The following is a 27,097-nucleotide window of genomic DNA, read 5'->3' as shown; positions in this document are numbered from 1 at the left end:
TTTACCCCCCCCCCTCCCTTTCCATATCTCCTGCTCCTTCTCTCTCGGAATCTAACCCCTCTCCATAAATCACCATTCTTTTTATCTCACTCCCTCTCTCTCTTCCCCTACACTGCCTTTTATACGTCCTCTTGCATCTCCCCCCCCCCCTCCGCTTTTTCTCTCACTCTCGGTGCCCCCGGTCTTTCTCGGCATCTACCCCCTTCCCTTACATCTCTCCCAGTGACTTCCGCTGATACTTCTCTCTTGATATCTACCCACTCTCCCTCATGTCTCTTCTATCCCCCCCCCTCCCTAATACTTTCTCCTGCATCTCTTTCCATCTTAGGTATATGTATATAATATAGCTCCAGCACAGGGGTTTTTTTTCCCCACACTCTTACATCTTGTGTAATAAATTGTCAAAATGAATCTTACAAAAAAAAAAAAAAAATTGTATAAACGTAAACGCTACCACTGCAAGTATTTGAATAATCAGAGCGGAATCATACTTTAACAAGCATTTGGTAAAGTTTTATCGTACAGACCACTTATGTATGCATTGGCATTATGATACAGCTACATTGCAATATCATAATAATATGCACAAATGTATTATCATGAACTTTAAAAGTAACCAAGAAAGCTTGACTTCTCACATAGAAGCAAGTTCAGATAGTCGTTTAAAACTCGTCGCAATCTACGTGAATGCAATCCTTTCTGCATAATTTAAATTGCTTTGTCAATCGAGAAAACTGACGAAGTAGAAATTACATGAAAGTCTTGTCCTCGTGATTAGCTTGAAGTACTCTGATACAAATGCACTACCAAAATATTATTGTGGTTTTCTGTCCACAAAATGGAGGAATGACACAATGATGTAAAACACCTGTTAACACACACCCCTGTTAATACATACCATCAACAGGAACGTGTCTGTAAAATTGTTGCATCATATACAACTTTTTGGCAGACAAGGGGTGGTGCATAAAAAATGGCAGAGAGTGGAAAATTGTTATAGAGTGAACCACTTCTAGAAGTAATCTCCTTCATTGTGGAATTCATTGATCTGCTAATGCTGGAGATGGTAATGAGAATGATCATGGAGTTGGATGACTTCAGTGAACAAATAACACCTCATAATGTTTTCAAATGAAGGAACGGAATAGTCTGCTATGCAGACTCTGAATGGCTCGTGAAGTGGGATCTGCAGCTGGTTTAGCAAACGAGCCTGAAAGGGCGAGCAAAGTGAGCCATTTCCAGTAGACCTAGTCTGCTAAGCAGACTCCTTGAATCAGCTGTGATACACACATGGCAGGTGTGGGTCTACAGTTGTAGACTAGAAAAGGACTGATATTGCCTAATGATAGAGAAATGGCACATCTCTCTGGAGTGTGTAGTATATTATATGATATAAAAAGTTCACAATGTGTTTAAAAAAACACTGTCCTAACAATGGTCGAGAAGTTGAACGAATTCAAAATTATATTCACATATCAGGCTTCTATTAACGCATGATTGGTGAAAATAAAAATAATTACTGGCTTCGATTGGATGGAATCAATTAGTGGCTTAAAATCATAATTGCCTTGACTACTGGAATAACTCAGATCTTGATCTTCAAAGACTTACCTATCCCCCTCAGTTTCAATATCAAAACAAAACAAAAGTCTTAGATACAAATCTCACCTTGGATAAAACGCAAGACAACAAATATTTTCCAAAATGATAAGAGGCTAGTCAATAATGCGGAATAAAACTATTTGCACAAATCAATTTGTTTGGTATTAAAGCTATCATTCATGATTATAAGTATAAGTATGCACACATGATAAGAGTGATCACATTTTAAGTGGCACAAGTAAATAAACATGATCATCTGCCAATTTCATGACATTCCTGAATACTGCTGATTATAAAATTACAAAATGAAGTCAGTTGAAATCACTTTTTACAAATTCCCAACATTGTACATAATGAAATTTACATATTTATACATGATAATTATGCATGTAAAATTTGTAAAGTGTCCCGACAGTAATCGACCCTCAAATTTCTTTTCCAAATTAAAAATAAAAAGAGAGTAATTTGTTTGTTCTTTGTCAAATCACTATTTCAGTCTAATCACTATGCTGAATGGAATGAATAATGAACCAGAAGAAGAGTATTAAATCCATCAAATTGGCAACATGTCCTGACACCCAAACAAACAGTGACAATCACGTACAGTTATTGGCTTCTAAATTTTCTGTTTCTGCTGATTTGAAGTTTTCATACCTGAAATCCCGCTTTAAGGAAAGAATATTGACAATCGGGTAGAGTATAATCACACTGATCCAGATGTCATTTTTGTTTCTTTTGCAGCATGACACATCACCTTCAAATCTTGTTTTAAAGGACCCATGTCCCTCTGATTGGAAGACGAGAGTCGCAACCACTTGACCATGATGCCTCGTCTACACCCAGATTACAAAAAAGAGGAAATATTTCAAATATGTCCATGTTAACTACATAAAGCACCAAATAAAGCCTTCAGCAGAGGAATAAATTAAGACTATATAGCTGATGATAACCTAACTCTTACTGGAGCAGGCATTAACCACAAATTCTACATAAGGGTATTTTTTCCTAAAATACTTTAAACTTCTCATAGTGGTGAATGTTATATTTGGACGATTTGGTAAGAAGGGGGAAAGGGCAGAAACGAACAACTCTATGATATCAGAATAAAACAACAACTAGGAATCACTTCCTTTGTGTTGTGCGTTGCCAATTTGATGTTCTATGTGGTTGCCAAATTGAAAGTCATTGTCTGATATGACTTGGATACGGATGGTGGGATGCAGCAGAATTGTGAGGTATTGTGGGAAATTTCTTTGTTCTAGATGGTAAAAGAGACGGCACTGGACACGGCCCCATTTAGAGCTTCAACTCCTGGCTGTGGTGAGGCCAGCTTGAGGACACTCCAAGATTCGCCGTTGGTCGGGGCACTGGACGAGAAGGAAAGAAGCTGGTTCTTGTCTCCAAGGGCACCTGGATCCAGCAAAATAGAGAAAGAGATTGTGGGTTAAAATGATGAATAGAAAGAGATACAAAGGGCTTTAGTTTCGAAGAGAGATTACAGCGGGAATGACAACTTGATAAAGCAGTGTGGTGTTTTGACGTCTAATTGCTATAAAGGTTTATTTCCAATTCGTCTAATGCCAACTTGTCCAACTGCCAACCCGTCTACTATCCTTTGGTCTACTATCCACATGGTCTAATTGCCAATTTGTCCACTCACCATTTTGTATAATAACAAGTTGGTCCAATTGCAATTTAGTCCATATACCATTTTGTTTAATTTGACTAATTGTTGATGGGGCAAATAAATTAAAATGAATTGGGTATTAGACAAACTGTTTATGAGACGAAATGGTCACAGACGAAATGGTAATTAATTAGACAAAGTGATGATTGGACCAAGTGGTTATTGGACCAAATGGTTCTTAGACGACATGTTGATGGAGGGAATGGCATTAGACGAAATGAAAGTAGACCATGTAGTGAGTGGATGATTTGGCAGTAAGATTTTCAAACTATCCTCTCAAATTCAGCATAATCTATGAGAAGTTAAGAGCATTTATTTTGTTTGGAACAAAAATTATGGTTATTTTTTATTTATCATATTTTAAACAAACACTATCAAAATAGGGAAGAAATCAATATGAAACCCGTTTATATGAAAATTTGAATACACTTTTTAATCACCATCAAGCAAAAGAACTAATAATAGGGAGGCATAACTCGTAAGATAATAATGTCAAGCAATTGTTGCATTGAAAGTTTAGTAAATAGACAATATTGGGCCCATGATATATCCCTATTCATAATAATGTAAAGAAGTCAAGTTTGCATGCATTTCAGACAAGAAGTCTGTTATTAAATGATGTATAACATAGACTTACATGGGTGACTGGAAAGTTACATAAAACTTTAATCCCTATCCATTATCTTCTTTGATCATCTAGTCTTGATGAAAAAAGTGAACATAACTTGGGAATGTTTGGCATGCATTCATTAGGGATAGTAGAGCTGGTAATACACGTATACCCAAATTCCAATCCGATGCAGCATTGATTATCACATCTGATAACAAAATTTGAAAAGAATTTAATTCGTAAAATAAAAAGATGAAGACCATACCTGCAATGGCGGCTAGCGAAGCAGCAGCATTCTGCGACCTGTAAAGCAACCAGTTACCAGACAGGGGGCAACCGGTGTCAAAGGTTGCACTGTCGATCTCAACCAGCTGCGGGCTGGTACCAAACACGGCCCCGCCCAGTCTGTGGGGGTTCCCGCCCACGGTGATGGTGACGGCAACGGAAGCCTTGCTATTGGCTGGGGCTGCATCCTCGTGGTTCACTGTGATCTGTCGGGAAAAGAATTTCATACATTGCTTAAATAACTAAATTTTATTAAACTGTAGAGGGGACAGATTTTGAATTATGACAACCATGATGATGATGATGAAGGCGAGAGAGAGAGAGAGGAGTGGCTACGAAGGCAATATGTTAATCTTGATGAGGATAATGACAATGATGGTAGTGGTAGTTTGGTGGTGCTTGTAGGGGGGATGGTGACGATGATGATGGAGTTGATAAGCTTTTCTTTTTGTAAAATATGGAAAATAATTTTGAAAATATTAATAATGACAATTGGCTTTCATATAGTACGATATCAACCTATGACTGCTCAAAGCGCTTGACAGTTATTATCGCTCGGTCACTGGATTCATAGCTTTTAGCAGCCTGTTAGGCACACAGTTGCAAAAACAACCACGATGACGGTAATTTCCTACCGGTACCCAATTGGCACCTGGGTGAGAGTGGCAAAGTGTGGATTGAGGCCTTGGTAAAACGCTAGGCCATGGTGGGATTCAAGGACATGATCCTCAGATTTCAAGGCGAAGAGTCAGAACCGCTGCATGATGCTGATGACGAATGGAAGGGGGAAGGAGGAAGAGGGGTAATATCTTGATGAGGACGAGGATGACAATGAAAGGGTTGTGTTGGTGATGATGATAGTGGTGATTATGAAGATGATAATAATTATGGTATAATGGAAATAATGACAAGTGTCAGATTCAGTACGGGTTAAGCTTTTTTTGATTTTTATTTCTTTAACCCTAATTCTCCCGGGATATTTTGATTCTTGTCATTCCCCGGGGGTTGCGCGATCATGACGAAAATTTGCATGATGGTAGAGAATGACGTAATCTACGCATTTGCATGGTAAATTTCACTGAATTCATATATTTATATTTTATTTAAATTAATTATGCTAATTTATTCATGAAATCATACTTTCTGCTCTGATTCACTAAAGCTCCTAGAATGCTATTTTTTGGTGAAAATATTCTTTACAGCATTCCTAACAATTGTGAATGAAAAGATTCTGGTACCAAGACCGATTTCTTATGTATTTTATTGTTTTTTAAATTTCTTATGTATTTCCTTGGTTTTTTTTACTTTTTGTTTTGTTTTGTCGATGAAAATTATTCCAGACTTAATTCTGATCATAAATGAGGCAAAATTACTTAAGTTTAACCATTAAAAGTAGAAATAATGATACGTTTATGAATATTGGCTAAATACACAAATTGCATTGGATTTGTACATGAAATCACGTTTTTGAGCAATTTTGGGTCTGACATGCACTTACATAATGTTGTGTAATGTCGTAACCGCGTACCCGGGCATCACAAATTTGGTCTCAAAATTTGCGCGAGACTGAAAAGTAAAAAGTCAGCCAGCAGCAAGGTCAAAAAAATTTGCGCAGCAGATATATCGCGAAAATTGTTGAGGGGGAATTAGGGTTAAGTGACATATCTAAAATTTTGATCTTATCCCTACCTATTGCTTTCTTCCTGAAAATATTCTCAAGTGCTAACTGTGCTCGCCCAAGAATCATCATCAGATTTTAGATAGAATACCCTGGGGAGCATTTCATAACTGGCTTGTTGGATGTTTTATACAACAAAATATGGTTTCTCGGACAGTTACCACGGTAATTGTGCTTTTCTGCCAACCAAAATCAAGGGAAGTTGTCAGATCTGGGGAATGTTTCATGAAAGGGCTTGACTGATGTTTTATCCATCGAGTCCTGCTTTATCTGACAGTTTCTATAGTAACAGTGCCTCTAAGCCAATCAAAATCAAGGAAGGTTGTCAGATCAGGGGAGTGTTTCATCAACATTTTCATTCGACATGTTGTCAGATCTGACAACTTTACTTGATTTTTGATTGGCTGAGAGGCATTGTTCCTATGGTAACTGTCGGATAAAATGGGACTTGTCGGATAAAACTTCTGACAAGTCCTTTCATGAAACGCTCCCCAGGAGAGTGTTCCATTTTGGTCGACAAGTCGTTTCCGACATCTTTCCTGAATTTTGATTGGCTGAGAAGCGCTGTGTCTATGGTAACTGCCAGATTAAACAGAACTTGCTGGATAAAATAACATCCGACAAGTCCTCTCATGAAACGATTCCCTGAAATCTTGTCAGTGTCAGACGGGTTGTGTGATCCAGTGGCTAGAGCAATGGACTCATAAACGCAAGGTTGTGAGTTCGAATCCCCACTCTGCCATTGTCTCCACTTTGATAAAAAGGCCAGAGTAATATCGGTCATCTTTAAGGTCAGCCATCTTGATTGATTTACCTAAATGCAAAATGTTTCCTAGGTAATGGGTTATATACCAGCTTGGGGTTTACCAGCAAAATGCTGTCCTGCCGAGTTCCTACGAGAGTTACCATAAACAGGAACAGATCAATGTTTATGAAACGCTCCCGTGGTCAACGCCCATTTTACAACAGCCCAAACTTGAGATAAGCAAGACCTGTGAAGGCCCAATAATGTACTAAAATGAAAAAAAGAGTGGTAACAAACCTCTATTCCTACTTCAGCAAGGAGAGGCTCTGCATTGACTAGATTGACATTGTTACCACCGGTCTGCACTCGGAGTATCCCAGCAGAGACGGCAGCCTTCAAATATGAACCAGCTTTCGCCAATGATGGACCTAAAAACAAAAAGGAACAATAACATCAGTAATCAATCCAAGCTTGTAGAAATGTCATTCAGACATTTCCAAAATCATCACATGATGAATTTTTACAAAGTTTGGTCAGACACTTGAAGAGGGTTGTCCCAGAGCCGCATCTTCCTGCAGGAATCCTGCATATGGCTTTTCATTTACAAGCAATACTCACATTTCATCATAGATTTAGATTTATTTCCATTCAACAGAATTTTCAAAATATAATCAAAGTAACGATACATATTCAATGTAATACAGACAGATTAATGACATTTCGTAACAAATATTGAAGATAAATTATAAAAAAAACTAAAGTGTGTCGCAACTATTTTATCTATGAAAAGAATGTAGAAATGAACGGAGGGAGTTCCCAAGAAAAGCAAAGCTTGTATAGACAGCACAAAGACAACATAGACAACACATAGGGACTGCAGGACAGCTGCAATGAAAAGACACCAGGGCCCCGTTGTACAAAGAGTTATGATTGATCCAATCAATCGCAATTATGGAAAGCGAGCAAAGTCAGCATATGAAATGCATGCTTGCTCAAAAAAAATTCTAGATGTGAATCCATATCCACAAATTCATTGATTTCTTGGCAATTCGGAGTGTTCTCCTTTGATTACAAAGGACATTTTGCAAATTTCCTGCAGAAGAAATTATGACACTGATGGATTCCCAGAGTTACGATTGATCGGATCAATCGTAACTCTTTGTACAACGGGGCCCTGGGCCTCTGTCTTGCAAAGAGTTATGATTGATCCGATCAACCTCACCTCTATGGCAATCCATCAATATCATATTTTTTTTGGTTAGAAAATTTGCACCATGTGCTTTGAAGAGCACACTGAATTGTCTAGAAAACAGTGACTGTATGAATGAATATACAGCATATCTAGAAAATATGTTGAACAAACAGGCATCTTAGATGTTGATGTTGCTAGCTTTCCATAGTTGTGGTTGATTGGATCAATCGTAACTCTTTGTATGACGGGGTACAGGTGTCTTCATTGCGGGGTTCCTGCTAAAGACGTGGCACAAACTTTTGACAAGTTGCCAAAGTGTTATGTCCCTTACATGAAATTGCCTACACCTACAAATAACGATTCAACTCAAAATCATTTTTGGTACTTCTGTTCAATTAAGCCTGTACCATTCATTACATTTGACTACATTGTATGATGGCATCCATATAAGATTCCCAACGAAAGAGTTTGATAAATTCTAGACTGTGCGTAGTCAAAATGTATGCCTATACCATTGACGGACCCGATATAATGCATACTACATACTTTTCAAAAACTTCCATTATCTAATAACTAGATCATTATCTAATAACTAGATCATCCCACCCACATGCATACATGAAAAAAGTTAGATTCTGATTTATTTATCCTACACAAGCATTTTCCTCTATAACCTTTGACCACATCTGAAAAACTGAACAAGAATATTTCAGTATTATAGAAAGGATTTTGTGAAAATTTCTGTGAGAAAAAAAAATATGCTAATGCTGGATTTCTACAATGTTGAGCTTAATTAAATGTCAAGTCCACCCCATATAAATATTGATTTGAATCAATAGAGAAAAATCAAAGAAGCATAAAGCTGAAAATTTGATCAAAATCAGATGTAAAATAAGAAAGTTATGACATTTAAAGTTTCGCTTATTTTTCACAAACAGTTACATGCACAACTCAGTAACATGCATATGAGAGTCAATGATGTCTATCACTCACTATTTCTTTTGTTATTTTATTGTTTGAATTATACAATATTTCAATTTTTACCATTTTTGACATTTAGGACCAACTTTACTGAACCACATAATGTTAAACAATGTTCATTCCACATGTTCAGGAAGGAACAAATCTCGGTTTCCCATGACAAGGGGGAGAAAATCAGAATATTTCATATTTCATATAATAAAATACAAAAGAAATAGTGAGTGGGTGACGTCATCAGTCCCCTCATTTTCATATCAACCAGGATGTGCATATAGAACTGTTTAGGGAAATTAAGCGAAACTTAAAAATGTCAGAACTTTCTTATTTTGCATCCAATTTTGATGAAATTTTCAGTGTTTTGCTTGTTGGATTTTTCTCTTTTGATTCAAATCAATTTTTTGTTGAGGTCGACTTGTCCTTTAAACTTATCACAACTCTTAGTAAGATGGGACCCATATCTATTTTTCTTTACCATATGTAGTCACTTGGAAGGTGGCGGCATTTAGCTGTCCTTTGGCGAGTGATGAAGCTACAACGGCTAACCCTTGACCTAACGATACCATTGGTTTCGTCTCGGGCGATAGGGCATTGGACAGAGCACGAGCATTGATCTGAAATGAAAACAGGCAAAATCATTGCGTAAAAAGGAAGGCTGGCATTTTCGTATAATAATAATAATGATAATAATATACATATAATTACCCAGGGAAGCCACTTTAGTTCTGAAAACTATTCTCCCAGCAGGCCCTGCTATTATCATTGCTCAAGCATTCAAGGAATTTCTTCCTATCGGGTACCCATTCATCTCACCTGGGTTGAGTGCAGCACAATGTGGATAAATATCTTGCTGAAGGAAATTATGCCATGGCTGGGATTCGAACCAACGACCCTCTGTTTCACAGTCAGCAGACTAATCCACTGGGCCACAGCACTCCACTGTATATCACTGTAAAGTTAACCCTATACTAACTAGGACCACACACTAATGGAGTACCAAATACCAACTTAGAGGATTGGTGAGGAATTGGGCAACCCAATGTAAATGATCATCCCGAATTCGGTCAAATACCTATTTTCCACTTTTTTATCCAGCAGTCCGAAAGTCTCGCTTTAACGACAGATTATTTTGCGTTTACAAACAAATAAGTCTTTTGACAATTGCAAATGATTTGATTTCAAATGGTTCAGGACTTGCGTTCCCCTTTAACATACATTTATTCTCAAAATACCAGGACCCGATTTCATCAAAAGGTGATATGGACATCAACCCTTGCTAGAATGTCGAACACCACGACAACAGTGAAGATTCTGCTTTCTGATTGGCTCTTCGTATGGAAGTTGACATTTCAACAAGAGTTGCCACCACAGGAACTTTTACTTACCGCTCCAAACAGTGACTTTCCGTTGACACCATCAACAAACTGTTCAGCGATCTCGCAAGCTACCCTCTCCTGTGCTTCCACTGTGCTAGCCCCGAGATGAGGGGTGACTATCACCTTGGGGTGCTGTACCAGGGCAGTGTTTGTGGGAGGTTCCTGGTACACAAGTAAGAAACACATGCAGATCAATCAATACACTGAATATGAAAACGGAGTGTAGAACCTTCATTGAAAACCATGTATAATATTATGTAAATCTGTTCTTACTGTAAAGGACCACCCAAAAATAACTAGACAAGTGCATTCTTCTCATCTTCAAGAAGACAACAAAAACGTCTCCAGAAGACAACATGAACACACTTGTCAAAACTTTGAGTTTGGGTGGTCCTTTTTGGGACCAAGACATTCCACCAAAATAATCCTTGGTGTGCTGTGAAACCTTCTTTATTAAAAAATCTTTCTTCGCCATGGAAACCTTCAGAAAATATATATCCACAAAAGGTTCCATTTAAGTGCAACTCAAAGAGCCAAAGACTATGTTCTCAAGCCTTTAATACAAACCTATCAACCCTGAAACCGAATATAATGGGACAAATAGGAACACAGAGGAAAAGAGGGACATTGCAATTTACTATTCGTATTACACATTTTTAGTGTTTTAAATAGTGCTACAAATGCTGAAATGGCTCTTTCTTTCTTTCACCCAAAATCTGTGCTGGCAGGTATGCAAATACATCCTTCTGACTGGCCAAATAATAAGATGCTTTTGATTTTGGGGGATTGATTAAAACTCTTTTTTTTGCCAATGACATAACACACTTGCCAAATGCTAACCTTGCGAAATATTACCAATTGATGAACAGAACGAATGGTAAAATGAATTTCAAATCAACTTTTCTGTCAAATAGAGGTAAAGGGATTTGAGTGGAAATTGTTATCTATCCCCCAACAGGGATTGTCTCAACAGTGTAAAGAATTTAGATTTTCCAAAGCTGTGACACTCTAATTGGGGCACATCCTCTTCATGATTACAGAGGAGAATTAGTGCAAGAGCTAATCCAGTTTTTAATTCAGTGGTGTTCAAAATCTAAAGGGAAATTTGAATTTAATGAAGAACAAATTGTTACATAAACCCAGAAAAGGTAAATAAAACACTTCTCTGATTAAAACTTTCACACAGAGCTTTATTTTGGTTTCTTTTGTAGATCCACATGTCTATAGTGCACAGACAAATGAAAAAGCTGTTAACTAATTATCACATTCACTGAGAAAGTGAGGCACTCCTGAGGACATTTACTAGATGACCCCTCCCCCTTCCCCAGGCGCTCATCTTTCCTTAATACCCTTACCTCTACAAAAACGTCGAGTGCAGCGCCACCACACTGGCCTGCATCAAGTGCTCTTAATAGGCCTTCCTCGTCGATGATACCACCACGAGCAACGTTGATAACCTTCACACCCTTCTTACAAAGCTTGAACGATGCATCACCAAGTAGGCCTGTGGTATTAAATAAATTTTCACAAGTTGCTTGATTATACATTACAATGCTAAAGTTCAAAACATTGATTTTTTGATTGACCTCAAATAATGACATTGATTACAGGTAGTATTTTTTGCTAACATTTCTTTGTGCATGAAAGCAAAGCTTTGACAAGCTTGCAACACGACAATGTTGAAGGAAAAGCACCCGATTCTTGCATGAATCCATATTTGAATGAAATACAAAATGGCATGGACCATGTCAGGGTAATCGAAATCCAAGTTTTATTGCACTTATCTATCCAGCTAAACCTAATTATAACAATTGGAATGCCTCTGGCCATTTCACCTGCATCACGCGATTCAATATAGCAGCAGTGCTGACCTTGAATACTACTCTAACTCGCACAAGATGTTCAGTGATACATGGTTACTCTTATGTCCACTTTTTATGAACTAGACCAATACACTTACAGAGATAGGATGGTAATTCAACAAATACCCCCAATTTGGCCAAAGTTCATTGACCTTACATGACCTTTGACCTTGATCATGTGACCTGAAACTTGCACAGGATGTTCAGTGATACTTGATTACTATTTTGTCCAAGTTTCATGAATGACATCCAAAAACTTTTAAAGTTTTGATTGTAATTCAACAGATACCCCCGAATCGGCCAAAGTTCATTGACCCTAAATGACCTTTGACCTTGGTCATGTGAAGTGAAACTCTAGCAGGATGTTTGGTGATACTTGATTAACCTTATGTCCAAGTTTAATAAACTAGGTCCATATATTTTCTAAGTTATGATGACATTTCAAAAACTTAACTTCATGTTAAGATTTTGATGTTGATTCCCCATACATGGTCTTAGTTCATTGACCCTAAATTACCTTTGACCTTGGTCATGTGACATGAAACTCTAATAGGATCTTCAGTAATACTTGATTAACCTTATGGCCAAGTTTCATGAACTAGGCCCATATACTTTCTAAGTTATGATGTCATTTCAAAAACTTAACCTCAGGTTAAGATTTGATGTTGACGCCGCCGCCACCGTCGGAAAAGCGGCGCCTATAGTCTCACTCTGCTATGCAGGTGAGACAAAAACGAAGTGGACATAATTTGGCAATAGACTTTGTGACATTTTGACCAAGTGACTATTAGACCGCATGACGGTTGACTCTAATGGTCATTAGACCTGAACCGGCAAGTAAAAAATGTTGTTAGTACCGGACCTGCCACATCTCTCGGAGTGTTAATTCAAATACAGAGATGCCAACTTTTGGAAATCAGAATTAGGGAGGATTTGCAACCGCCATCAAATTATGTGCGCATAGCGCACATCTCGAGCGCGGAGCGCTCGACCCTTGCGGCCGGGGTCCAGGGCCCGCCTTAGGGCCCTGGAAGCTCTGGGTTTCTAGATGCTCTCTGGTGCAATCTGACCCTTATTTTGGGGCATTTCACATGTTTTCAAAAAAAACATTGTTCCCACTTTTTTAACATAAAAAATATCAAATATGCATTTTTACATGTAAAAAAAAATGAGGGGACAAAAGATCAAGAAGTACCTGTTCAACAATAATAAGGAGGAATTATCACTATCGGCTATAGGCAGGTTATGTTCCACTATAAATCCAGTAAAGAAAAGCTCAGCGCTGGTCCCTTGCTTGGTGAAATAAAGACAACGGGGTACTAGTGGAGCTCGAAGATCTTGTCTTCGCAATGTCCGTAGGCCTATGCCGTTTGCTCCCGAACGTTAAGTGCTTCCGAATATCATCACGACCTCCGTGCTCAACTGAAATGTCCACGCTGCAAATTGCGCAAAATGCATGGTAAATTCCTCTTTCGGACTTCCGAACACACAGGTACTGGAGACTGTATTCAGTCTTATACTTCTGAGACCATTTCTTGATCTTCTTTTGTCGATTTTCCGCCATTTCGTGTCAATATCAACCCATCAATACGCCAAAATCACACACCGATATTCCACCGCACGACTCGACAAATCCAGTGGCCGCGAGCGCACACGCATCGCGAAGCTAGCCGGGCCTACCGGCCTGGTGCACAGTGGATTCCCGTTGGGCATATCACATGCACCAGCTTTTCGCTGCTCCTTATTTGTCTACCTTTCAGAATTTAGTAGCAGCGAACGTAATGGAGTTACTACATGCTAAAGTTAGCAGACGATACATGTCCTTCCAATCCAATTTGATCAATGCAAAAAAATCGAATTTCGGGAGGATAAGGACGGTAATCGTAAGGGCGGGAGTTTGGATGAATTTTCGGGAGCCTCCCGATGAAATCGCAAGGGTTGGCATCAAGGAGTGTTAATTCAAATAATGCATTGTTGCAACATGAGGCATTGCTGTGACGTAACCAGTTGTAACAGGGACTCTGTTAAAGGATTGCTTGAGCTAAGAACGTTTCTGTGCTGCCAGTACAGTTCTTGGTTAATAGCCAAGATAGTGTTTAATCAACTGAGAATTAGACCATCTGCTATTAGACCAAGTTTATACAAACCACTTTTATGATACTAACCTTTGGTCTGTGGTATGAGAGGTGTGTGCACTGTTATGTAATCACACCTAGGCCACATGTCTTCTAATGACATCCATTCAATCTTATACTGGGCAGCCTCCTCAGCTGGAACAATGGGGTCAAAACCAATTGTCTAGAAAGGAAAACAAAATCAAGGAGTCAGAAAAGTTACCTTAATAAATAACAAATTTTCTTCATTGTCATAGTAACAGGTAATATCCAAGCAAAAATATGGAAAAGTAGGTTCCAAGAAAATACCATCCCCATAATGACAAAAACTAAAAAATAAATAAAAAATCAAAAGCATTATTAAAGAAATAACTCATTTACTTACTAAATGTTTTGTTCAATCAATCAAACAATTAATTAACAAACAAATTCAATGACAAATCAATAGGTAACTAGATAAATGAATAAATAATCATCAGTATCATATCATCATTATCCAAACAGCCAAAAGCCCTTTTAAGAAATACCTCCCCCCCCCGGGGGGAAAACATATATTCTAAAAATAGAAAAGCTGAAGGAGAAACTTAAGCAGCCAACATTCTGTGGAAAACCTGGTACGAAAACAAACCTCATCCCTACCCCCAATTTTTTTTGTTTTATAATTACTTTCCCCTTTTCTTTTAAAATCTGCATGCAAAGTGCTAATATAATTTCCATTACCGTCATCCCAAAAGACTGCATACCCTGAGCCACTTCTCGTCCAATCCTTCCCAATCCCACGATGCCGAGGGTCTTGCCATACAGCTCTGATCCCATGAACGCCTTCCTGTCCCATTTGCCGGCTTTGAGCGTGGCATGGGCTTGAGGTAAACTCCTGTTCGAGTATGAAAAAAAATATATTTTGTCATACTCTCAAAGAGTAACATGATATTGCATAGCGATAACAGCAACTGAAGACGGGGCACAATCTGGTAGTGAGACATTATCAAATGAATTATAGTACAAAGAATGATTATTGCAGTAGACTCTACATAGTCTTCAGGTACAGACTCTGTTGAAAATTTGATCAACAAGTGGGCCTTCACACAAAACTGAAAGTTTCAATTTCCTGAGCAAAGAGAGCCTTCACTAGGTCAGTAAGTATAGGCTGCGAATTCAGACCCTTTATACATGACTGAAGGATCTGCACAGCAAAGTAAACCCTGGATATTTAAGTCCACCTTCCGTAAGGACTCAAAGCATCATTTCAGACCAGAAAATGCAAACAGGTCTTATTTGCATCTTCTCATTCATATTTTGCCTAAGTCGAACAGACTTCTGTGGTCCCAAGATATTTGTTGGTAGAGTCACCAGGGGACCATTTCATAAAGCTCTTCATAAAAAGTTCAGAGCGATGTTAAGAACGACTGGTGATCCTTTCTTATGGTACATGTAAATGATATTCACCATTTAATGTTAACGCTGTTGATAGCGAGAAAGAAAGAAAGGTTCACCAGTCGTCCCTAAGTCGGTCTCAACTTACGAACAGCTTTATGAAACACCCACCCGTATATTTCATTTCAAAACTACATCACTCTGATTGTAAGTTACAGTGTAGCTGACTTTTACCAACCAACTGCAGCAAATCATTACCTCAGCAGCAAAGGTTATTCATTCAAAGAATCTGATTTCCAAACAAAGAGATATGTGCAAATAATTCTGTCCCTTTCCTGACCTTCTAATAGCATTCATTCACCAGCAATACGAAGATAAGGACTATTTACCCGACAGCAATTATATTAAGCAAACAAAGTGAAAACCATGCTTGTTTTCTGAATGATCTTGATATTGAGTAATGACTTTGAGGATTAACACATTGATTTACATATGAACATTCATAGAGCAATGGAATAAAACCAGGGGCCCGTTGCAGAAAGAGTTGCGTTTAAACGCAAGTCAAAAAATCAGTTGCAAGTCCCAACTGCGCGATGTTGATTAGTTGAAAATCAGGTTACGCATGATTTTTAGAGTTGCAATTGATTGCAACTCTTTCTGCAACGGGCCCCAGATGTAATTATAAGCCTACATGTAATAAGTTGGAGAACTAAACCCCATCAAGTTTACAATCCAAACTCGTAATTGAACTTTTAACCCCTGTAATTAAACCTGCTTATCAGTTCGAATGGATTAGTATCTCTGTTTAACTTGTTAAACACAAAAGTCTGTACACTTTTTGAAACAGTCAATAGTGATCTAGTGATATAGTTTGACAACCTTTTCAATTTCATTTATTCATACTTAAAGGTATTATTTAACTTTGCGACCAGCCAATTTAAAAAATTCTCAAACCAAGATGAAACATGTGCATGCATTAGAACTAATAAACCCTGAAAACAACCATTATTGAGAATGAAAAGCTAAAACTACAAGGCAAACTCTGATTTTGTAAATAGGCATCTTATAGACGCCTAAATAGTACACATAAGTGTATGGGATGAAATTAAAATGGTGTTTCCGGTCACTTTATATTTCAATTTTTGAAGCACTAAAATAATCATTTTTTAACGCAATTTTTTCTGGGCTTCATTTTTGTAACATATCACAGACACAGGTGACAAGTGTGACCTTCTAGCTCAGATTTTTTAAAAGTCAAACCAATGTTAATCAATCACTTTAAAACATTATCATTAAAAAAATCTTGTGCTAAACAGTTTAACAATAATGTATTTGGCTACATCTGTAGGCCTACTAAAAAGCATACACCTGTCACAGGAAGCGACTGTTACGTGAGAAATCAGAAATACATAGAGTTGTAACACATGTAAATGACCCAAAAGTGAGGCAACAGATATGACATAACAGACACATTGTATTGACTCCCCCCCCCCCCCCTCCTTTCCTGGCATCTCACATGTTGAATGTTCTGAAATCCCCGACTTGGGTCTAATTAATTGGAGCTTCCATGTGGGATTTTATGCAATTTAGGTGCTTATTTGCTCAGGGTAGAAATAGTTTGACAAACATGTTTTAATACTTCCAATATTGCCAACAAGCCCTTGAAGGCTGAGAATTGGCTGTCTTCAATGTTACCCGATTACAATATTAGTGATCTTTTCCTGAATTATCAAATCACCGCTGGGTTTTAAAATCGTGTATTTCAAAATTTTGAGGTCAGCTCAGAAAAAGCTGGATTTTCGAGTTTGATCTAGTTTGAAAGACTTTCAGTGCTCTGAAACCTTATTTTGCTCAGAAAGAGTTATTCAACAACCGAACAACAAAATAATGATTCTTTTCCATGAAAGCTGATGTCTAAAGGGGTGTTGCAAGAAGATTTCGAAATCAATAGCAATTCAATTTAAATTCAAAGTCATGGATCAGTTTCAAGTTCAAGCAGATTTAAACATTCGAGTGCACACATTTATGATAGCTGGGAGACAACCATGTATTATTGATTTCAAAACCAAAAGAGATTTGCAACTGATCGCAAGTTTCTTGCAATGCCCTTATTTCATCTCACCTTGATAAGCAGCATACCATGGCACAAGTGTGTTCAGCAGCACTGAGGGTGTTCCCACCGGGTGTACTAAACAAAGAACAGGTCAGTTGAGAAACAAATATTATTGAATGAAATGATTAGCTTTGACGAAGGGCCTTTTCACACATGAATCTTGAATCATCAGTGTAATGATTGCAATCCGTCTTTAGAGTCATCACACACACACTCACATGCTCACTCGAAAACTGTGATTTGAATTTGAATTCCCGAGAAAAGGTGGCATGTGTCCTTCGTGACTTTTCAATCAAAGCACTGCATTGCAAATTAAATTATGATGAAAGCATGACAATTGTACGGAAGTGCTTAAAAGGTCACGTAAGCTCCGCCCCCCAAAAAAGATGTTTTGGAGGTCAAGCCTTTCACACGCAAAATTCGTACCGTAATTTGAATGAAACTTATCTGGAATTCACCACCGGAGTAGAATTTGAATTTGTGATTGCGATTAGCGTTCCTGATTCTAATCATGTTCTAGCTTGGTTTCACACATGCTGAAACTTCGTCATTAGCCTTATCTTTCAATGGAATCATCATTCAAATTACAATTCTTTTACCGTGTGAAAGGGCAGCAAGTTATATGGCTTTTATTCTGGATCAATTCTCAGGATCAATGCACAATACTGCATTTGAAGTGGTAAGAAAATTTAAGGACATTATTTTCTGTTTCAGAGCCCATTGCTGGCTACAGAAAAAATAGAAATCTTGTACAGAAATATGGATTAATCCACCAAATAATTAAAGAAAAGACTTTCCAAAACGTGGGTTATTTCAGGAGAGGTCTTATCATCTGGCAAATTCGATCAGTTTTCATTCCTAAAAGGTGCATATTTTTTGACAATCATCTTTTACCCTCCTTTCACAGGACCCGAGCATGAGATGTTAAAGGCAATGATTACATAATGTCATTACGTCACATGTAATAAGCTGTTAAAGGGGAAGTTCACCCTGAAGAAAACTTTGTTGCAAAAATAGCAGAAAAAATAGTAAACAATATTGGTGAAGGTTTGAGGAAAATCTCTTAAAGAGTAAGAAAGTTATTAGAGTTCAAAGTTTTGGATTTGTGACGTCATAAACGAGCAGCTGCCCCATGTGTTATGTAATATAAAATGCATGAATTTCAAATTTTGCATGGTTCCTGGGGGCCGTTTCATAAAGCTGTTCGTAAGATAAGAACGACTTTAAGAACGACTGGTGAATCTTTCTTACGCGCGTAACCATCGCCAATGTATATACAATTTACCACAAGAAAGGATCACCAGTCGTTCTTAAAGTCGCTCTTAACTTATGAACAGCTTTATGAAACACCCACCTGATGACTTAATTTTGATTTCTATTCATGATCGGGTGTGAAATGATTTTTCTATTGATATATACAAAAGGAACAGTGAAAACCATTTTCAATTTTCTGAGAAAATGACATTTCATTGATTTTTTACCATTCGCTATGTAGGAATGCTGCTTGCATATGACGTCACAAATCAAATAATTGAAATTCTAATAACTTTTTAATTATTTGATGAATTTTTCTCAAAACTTCGGCAATATTTTTTATTATTTTTTATGCTATTTTTACAATAAAGTTTTTGTCAGGGTGAACTTCCCCTTTAAATAACTTTTATTTGGGAATGACAGACTTTGTACACAATAAAAAAAGGAAATGGTATCAACATTTCAGTACATGCATTGTTGGCTACGGGATTTAGAAACCTTTTTTTTTCTTTGGATCAACCAACTAAGATATAAAAATTATAGGAAATTGATATCACTGACTCATCTTACTTCATAACAACTACACCATGATGTGTTGCAGCCTTGATATCAATGTTATCAACACCTGTACCAGCCCTCCCAATGATCTTCAAGTTGGTGCCAGCTTGAATAACATCAGCCGTAACCTTGGTCGCCGATCGAACAATGAGGCCGTCATAATTCTGAAGGAAATCAAAAATAAAGGATATACAATCAAAGTTACAAATTGTTGTAGGCATACAGTGAAAAGTCGCCAATACATGTTTCACTGTTGGTAGCCTCGGCAATGAGCATATTTGGGGATTTCAATAATTTCATCAAGATGATTCTGATATGCAAACTTAGATTAATTTCAAATAATTAATGAAAACCACTATTTTTAAAACAGTTTTTTACCTTTTATTTCGAATGAATCATAATCAATTAATAATTATATGTGTATAGAGGTGAATTATTATTCCTGTTCAAGCCTTGAAATAAGTGGGCGCTGAGCGCAAATTCGCGCTCATAACGCCATCAATTGCGCCCATGAAGCCCCAAAATCATCAAAATTTTGACGACAGGGCGCAAATATTTTCCAGGTAATTGCGCCCGCCGTGAGTGAGCAGTGAAGCCATATCATACATGTAATTTAAATATCTGTAAAGCCAAAATCAAATAACTTTCAATTTACGATAAACACAGTTTAAAATTGCCAAGTGCGTCTTTTTCTCTGTACCATAAAAAGTGAGCTACGTCCGTCTTTTTTTTCCTGTAATACATATGCGCGCGTTCTTCCGGTAGCGGTTTTTCCATACTTCACCATGTGCAATTTCTAATGCACACATTTCCAGTCGGGATATCACAATTCTGTGATATAGTAATTCGAATTGCACAGGAGATAAATCCCTGTTCACAGCACATACGATGTGCAAGTCTTTTATCCTCACAGTCGCCGACCGTGCTTGTCAAAACGGAGCCTTAATAATCCAAAATAACTTAGCTTATAGTTGTGAATTGTAGCTTTTTAATTTCTTTCCTGGAGAGGGGTAAATATCAGACAATAAATAATCTAACAAGGCTCCATCTAAAAAAAAATAAGGAGGACGCCGCGTGCACTTGAGTGTGGTGTTAGCAAGCCAGTTTTGAGCTCATGTCTGCCAGAGCTCTGGGTGAGAATTCTATCAGTAATGGCCTAAGTGATGGTGATTTTCCGTTTGAGATAGAGTTTAGATTTCATGTTAATTTTTGAAAACTGTCAAAAAACTTTATGATTTCTTCATTGTGATGAATATTTAAGTTATTAATGAATACATTTTCACCGAATTCAGACTCTCCCAGAATGAAAGGCATTTTCTGTGGAGATCTGCGTTTTCAAATAACTTGTGAAAAACTTAAGGTACGTGAACCTACAATACATGTACATAGCCTGTGGCTATGTGCTGGAATTTGAATATACTGAGTTATTTATTGATTTCGTATATGCAATCCAAGTGCACCTCACAGCCACAATCACACACAAACACTCACCCACTCCCATGATTCAAACCATAAAAAAAGCCTTAAAAATTATTTTTTTTTTGTAAATTTATTATTTGATCTGAATTCTCTCTTTCTCCATCTCTCTCTCTTTTTTTTAATTTTAATTTTATTAATTTATTTAGATTTTTTTTTTTGGGGGGGTTCATTGATCATGGTTCATTAAAGACGAAAAATAAATAAGCCCATGTGTGTGTGGTTGTAAAGGGGATGTGGAGTGAGGGTGTCAAAACACTTAAACATTTAAATCTGATTTCTTAAATGTTTGAATAAGCCTAATACTTAGCATATGCTATTCATTTACTAATTAAAAAATTGCAGGAGCTGCGCTTACTATAAACAAATTTGCGGTGTGGTTCACCGTTATATATATATTTTTTTAAATTGCCCCTGGTTCCAGAAAATTGCCCCCGGTTCCTGTAAAAAGCCTGTGAGCCGGGGGCAATTTTAAAAAAAAATTGCCCCCGGCTCACAGGTGCTTATTTCAAGGCTTGTTCCTGTTATAAAGCTGTAAAAAGAGACCAAAATCAAAGTCCTGTCCCTTAGAAACCAAGCATGTTTAATATTAGCAATACATCAATTCCGTAGCATTGCATGTAATGTGTATAGCTTCCACCACCCCTCAACAACCCTTGTTTTATTCATTTTATCAAGCAAAATGAGTCAAATTGATATGTATATATATATAAATACTATCACAAACAATGCTCAGCTTCCAAATGACACCAATTTGAATTTAATAATAATACTCACCATTCAGCTGAAAAATCATGTCTTTAAAAATTTTGGGTACTGGTATTTTTATATGCGAGGAATTTTTCTTTTTATAAACAATAATTATCACTACCGTAATCAAAATTCTTGCAATTTTGTTTTTGGTGAAGATTTGTTTATATGCCATTTTGACAAGAGTTACCGCAAACTTTTGTACATACCATAATTATCCTTTTTCATATTAGAAGGATGCACAAGAAAAATATTTCATGTATATGTATACATCATATTGGTAATACTATCATTATGCGAGAAGTGAGATTTTTTAGTCAATGGCGACAATAGTCAAATATGACTAATCGCCACTCAAAACAATATAAGAAGAAGCAAAGAGTGTTGGATTACAATACTACTCACTTCAAGCTTTAAAATGATGCCTAAATTAAATCCCTAACCCTCTGTATACATTACCAAACTTAATTATATTCATGCTTCACACGATGCTTAAAGAGGGTGCACTATCGCACCCTCTTTGATTACTCCTTAATTAATTCCCCCTTTTGACAGAGAAACAAAGCGTGTACTAATGAAAATTAATATTTTAATTTAAGTCTGGAAAACAATCACTCAGCTTATACCACTAACAGTTTCTTGAAATTTTTTATGTAAAAATAAAAATTATTCCAAAAAGCTGATGACATATCACTCGAGTCTTGTTGTTGATCATTCTTCGTCATGACCCATGTTCATCATGTTCATGATGTTAATTCTATTGCAGCTTGAGCATACAAATGTGCCAGGCATTCACGTTTGTGTTAACATGATTCATGAATGAACTGAAACGTGATTGGTTGGTGTATTTCATTTGATGCTCAAGAAACAGTCATGACCATGATGACCATCGGCATGACATCGTCATCGACCAACAACTTCTCGATGGAAAAGAAATAGTGCCAGGGCGCCAGGTCCGACTCAGTCATTGTACACATAGATCTAGTGCATTATATTATAAGTGATGACTCTTTCAGTTTTATGCTTAGACAGTAAAAGACTGAAAGAAAGGCCTATAGGCCTAAGCCTAGTGAGGCTAAGCGAACTGTTTTGGCCCGCCTTGCCCCCGGGGGGGGGGGGGGGGGGGCACTCAGTATATAATGCATAGTGGGTATGTGCCGCGGAGGGGACCCCCATTTTTACACCCAAATTTCCGCTCCAAGGCATAGCATTTTTGTCTTATTGAGAAAAAAAAAAACAAAGAAAGCCGCTCCAAGGCATAGCATTTTGTTCTTATCGAGAAAAAAGAAAGAAATCCGCTCCAAAGCTTCGCATATTTTTCGTTACACCGTTCCGGTTGCATTGATCTGCTGCAATTTTGGTGAAAAGCGGCCGCCGAGCGCTGTCCGACCATCGTCTCTGCCCGAGCGCACCCGGCGGAGGCCGCGCTAGCTGCATCATGCACGCATGCCCGTTCCATAGGGGTGCACATACGCACGTACTCACACGCTTGCGATCCGTTCCAAGGACCCCCGTTTTCACAAAATTGTAGTTCAGATCCCGTTCCGAATTCCGAGGACCCTCGTTTTTCCAATGAATAAGCCCGCTGCAAGGCCCCCGTTTTTTGTCTCGCCCGCGGCACACCCCTACCACTTTTTTGGTCGAGTGCCCCCCCCCCCGGGCCTTGCCAATTGGTCCCGGAATCAAGAAAAAATTTCAGAAAGCATAGGCTACGTTAAACCAAAAGCTTCGGTCTCTGTTTTGTTGGTTGTTCATCTGAACTCCGTTGGCTTCACTCACCAAATTCAGAGACCGAAGTTCTAGCGCGATCTGTACAGGGGACTCAATGGCCATCAGACTACTGGCCATATTTTTTAAGATTGGCATGATTGGATAAAACGGGGAAGTGAATTTGCGCGACAGCCGAGGTAAGTCACTGTTTTTGTTCCTTTTAACTTCATTTTTCTCCTTTTTGGGGCAATTAATGCCAAGCCCAAGAGGGAATATAAATTTGCATTTTGGTCGCGTTAATTTTCAAAATTTTTATTCATTAAAGACACAAATTGAAGAGCCCCGATGGGGGGATTTTGCATTGCAAGTCCCCTAATGGTGGCTGCACGATTGCGAGCAGTCTGTGTACGAGGAGAAATAAAAAAATAAAATGTTAAAAAACTCCTCGAAACAGACGGCTGCCAGCTGTCTAAGGCTACGTGTACACTGAGGCAGCTGAAGATCAGGTTCAGCTCAGCCCAGGTGATCACGCCGTCTCCGCGGGGACACTCCCTGACCACTCACCCGTATTGCGAGGTTAGTGTCAGAAAACTCACCGGGATTTCCGCCAATAACTCCTCTTTGCTCAATTTCGTCTTGTTGTCTACCTGGATTCCGTTTTCCCTCAGGATTTCCGTACATTTTGGTGACACACTGTCACTGATTAAAACTCTCTGTAAGGTAAAAGCCATCTTTGTTGAGTAGCAATATCGGGCAAGATAGGAACAGTTGCCGAGTACTAGTAACTTTGACGTGCGGAGGTATTGCATTGACAATAAACGTGATCGAAATGAGCCGGTAGTTTTCCACATGTGCAATTTTGCGTAGTCTAATTACAATCCACAAGTGCTTTTTAATACGTGCTTGTCTAATCGATTCGAAAGCAACAGAATGAAAAATTATATGTTAAATTAAAGAAAATGAAGATAATTATAATAAAATTAGCCTTTGCTATCATTAATCTTTCATTTCAAATATTTTTAATACAGCTTTATTCTATCACCTCTTGGTTTTAGCCTAAGAGTCGCCAGGTACTGATTTATATAGTCTCAAATAAAAAGACCCTTATTTTCGATGTGCAAATATTGTCGATAATTTTCGAAAACTTTATGCCAAGTCGAAAATTGTTTAAGGACGACAAATAAAATCAAAGAATAACTACGGAATTCAATAACCCACTTTATAGCAGAATGACCAAATTCCAGATAAGAAACTGTCTCTTTTAATTACAAGGCGCTTAAATTTTGAGCCTAACTATTTATACCTTCCGAATTCATTGAACAGCTGATGAGTGATGCCTGGGATCGCGAATTAGACAAGATCAAGAAGTGACGAAAAATTCGGGATGATCCCCCCCCCCCCCTTAGAAGAGAGAAAATAAAAGCAGAAAGAAAATGGGAATGTATTAAAAGAAGAAAATATATCGTTGGGGAATGATACGAGAAAAATACCTAAAATATGGGGGGGGGGACAAAACAGAAACAAAAAATAATAAGAATATAAAATATTCTTATTTATAGATATTTATAGATAGATAGGTAGATAGATGGATGGATGAACAGATAGATAGATAGATAGATGGACGGATGGATGGATGGGTGGGTGGGTGGATGGATGGATGGATAGATAGATAGATAGACAGACAGACGGACAGATAGATAGATAATAATCATAATAATTTGGCCTAGCGCCACCGCAACCACATCCCCTTAAAACCACACGAACAAAACAAAACATACTACATCACATAAACAAACAACCACCTCCTATATAGTCATAATATAACACCTTTCACATTTCGCTGTAGATATTTACATTTCAATAAATAGAGTAATATTCACTGAGCAAAATGCTGAAAATTTGATAAAAATCGGGTAACAGATAGCAAGGCTATTGCATTTTAAAGATTTGCATTATTCCAGTGAAACAGTTCTAGGCATAATTTGTTTTTCAAATTTTCGGCATTACTCATATTTGTTTTAAGATCAGTAAGCTCGATCTAGGCATGTCTTCATGAATATTTATTAGGCGGGTTGATGATGTCATTTCCCCACTTTTTCTTTCGCATTTCATTATAAGAAATAAGGTTTATTAAACATTTTTCTACCAAGAAATAAAACAATTGGATTGACAACTGATTAAGTGCATATACTTATTTATTGCTGCAACTTATTTAGAGGCACATCATTTACACAAGTATGAAAAAAAACAGTTATGATTTCATGTAATAACATAAGAAAAAGGAATGTGACATCATCAGCCCACCTAATGAATATTCATGACGATGTGCATACAACTGTTTTCACAATATATTACTTAACTTTAAAATTCAATAATTTCATAATTGGTTATCCGATTTTGATGAAATTTTCAGCATTTCGCTTTGTGAATTTTACTCTATTTATTTAACGAGACGTTCTTCTCCCGTCATGCTATTAAATTTTCTTCCGCGCTCCGCGTGGGAATAATATCAATATTGCCATTCCCTTTTGTTTCCCCCACCTCTTAAATTATTAAAGCATTTTTTTTATATTGCATTGAAAATTTTGGCTCTTCTGTTCGTAGGAGGTAAACATTACCGTCGCTCCCGAGTCCCAAAATATTTTTTTTCTTCCGCTTTTCAGCAAGTAATCTTTGGCAAAGTGTCCGCTCAAAGGGGGAGGAAATAAATTCGTGCCGTGCTATAAGTTGAAATAGTATGTGCGATTAAAACGTTATTCCATATCGCTGCACATCTATCTCCTGTCTTGTTTTGCGTCATTGATTTGAAATTTTGAATACCACTGAACTTTCTTAATAAAAAAAAAGGATGCGCTTAACATGCTTAATATGAACGATTTTTTTTCTTCCAAAATAAATCACGGAGGTTTCCGTGCTTCTAGTATGCAACATCCCTTTCACATTTTGACCCCATTTTCTTCTTAATTGAGCTATATAATATCAAAATTATAACAGGTTAAAGTTTCAAATAAATTTCTGAAAATCAAAGCTTCAACGCCATTCGAAGGAATGAATAGGGCCTATTTTTACTGTGTATACCCATTTCTATTCTGTTTTGCTACTTAAGTTAACTAAATTTTAATGTAGACAAACTTTCTACACTCAAATCTGATGTGACCAAGATAGACATATAGTATTGTATAATTTCTGTTTTCTATTTTTATAAGACGTTTTAAGCTTCCGCGCTTCAGGCGGAAAGAGCAATTGTTACAAATTCTCAAATCGTTTCCCATTTTGGGGGGAGCTCATAATGTCTTTCGGAAGCATTTTTTTCTCAATCACAGCAAGTCAATATTCGAGTTGATGAGGGTACTATAGAGACGCAAGAGACGCCTTCTTTTGATTTGAGTGTAAAAATATTAAAACAAAAATTCGCGCTCCGCGAAGATTTTTTTTTTGCCGTTGGAAAGGATGGAAAATTCCACTATTTTGGAAGCTTCAACACTCTAAAAAATGAAGTGCTAATTCAGCTCTTAAAGAGCGTGTATAGTGACTGCACTTCGGAGTGCTGATTTGTCTAGTTCAAATTTGAACGAGAAAAATCAGCACTCCGAAGTGCAGTCACTATACACGCTCTTTAAGAGCTGAATTAGCACTTCATTTTTTAGAGTGTAGTAAATAAAGAACATTCTCCTTTTTTTCTAGAGCATTCTCATTCTAGAAGACTCTTGACCTCAGTGACATGAACAATCCG

At 37.5% G+C, this 27,097-nt stretch overlaps 1 protein-coding gene across 1 annotated transcript; it reads right to left on the bottom strand.

The window, feature by feature from the left end:
- Positions 1-491: 491 nt before the first annotated feature.
- Positions 492-24,188, bottom strand: LOC121426212 (D-3-phosphoglycerate dehydrogenase-like). The gene is made up of 11 exons (XM_041622427.1): positions 23,961-24,188; positions 19,441-19,592; positions 17,626-17,691; positions 14,850-15,003; positions 14,181-14,313; positions 11,509-11,657; positions 10,163-10,315; positions 9,253-9,391; positions 6,905-7,035; positions 4,165-4,390; positions 492-3,012 (listed from the first exon to the last, which is right to left on the bottom strand). The coding sequence occupies exons 1-11, from the start codon at positions 24,171-24,173 to the stop codon at positions 2,861-2,863; spliced, it is 1,668 nt and encodes a 555-aa protein (XP_041478361.1). The 5' UTR covers positions 24,174-24,188; the 3' UTR covers positions 492-2,860.
- Positions 24,189-27,097: the final 2,909 nt, after the last annotated feature.

The sequence above is a fragment of the Lytechinus variegatus genome, chromosome 13, assembly GCF_018143015.1.
Source record: "Lytechinus variegatus isolate NC3 chromosome 13, Lvar_3.0, whole genome shotgun sequence".
NCBI lineage: Eukaryota > Metazoa > Echinodermata > Echinoidea > Temnopleuroida > Toxopneustidae > Lytechinus > Lytechinus variegatus.
The sequence above is the reverse complement of the archived record's forward strand: the minus strand, read 5'-3'. Positions and strand labels throughout refer to the sequence as shown.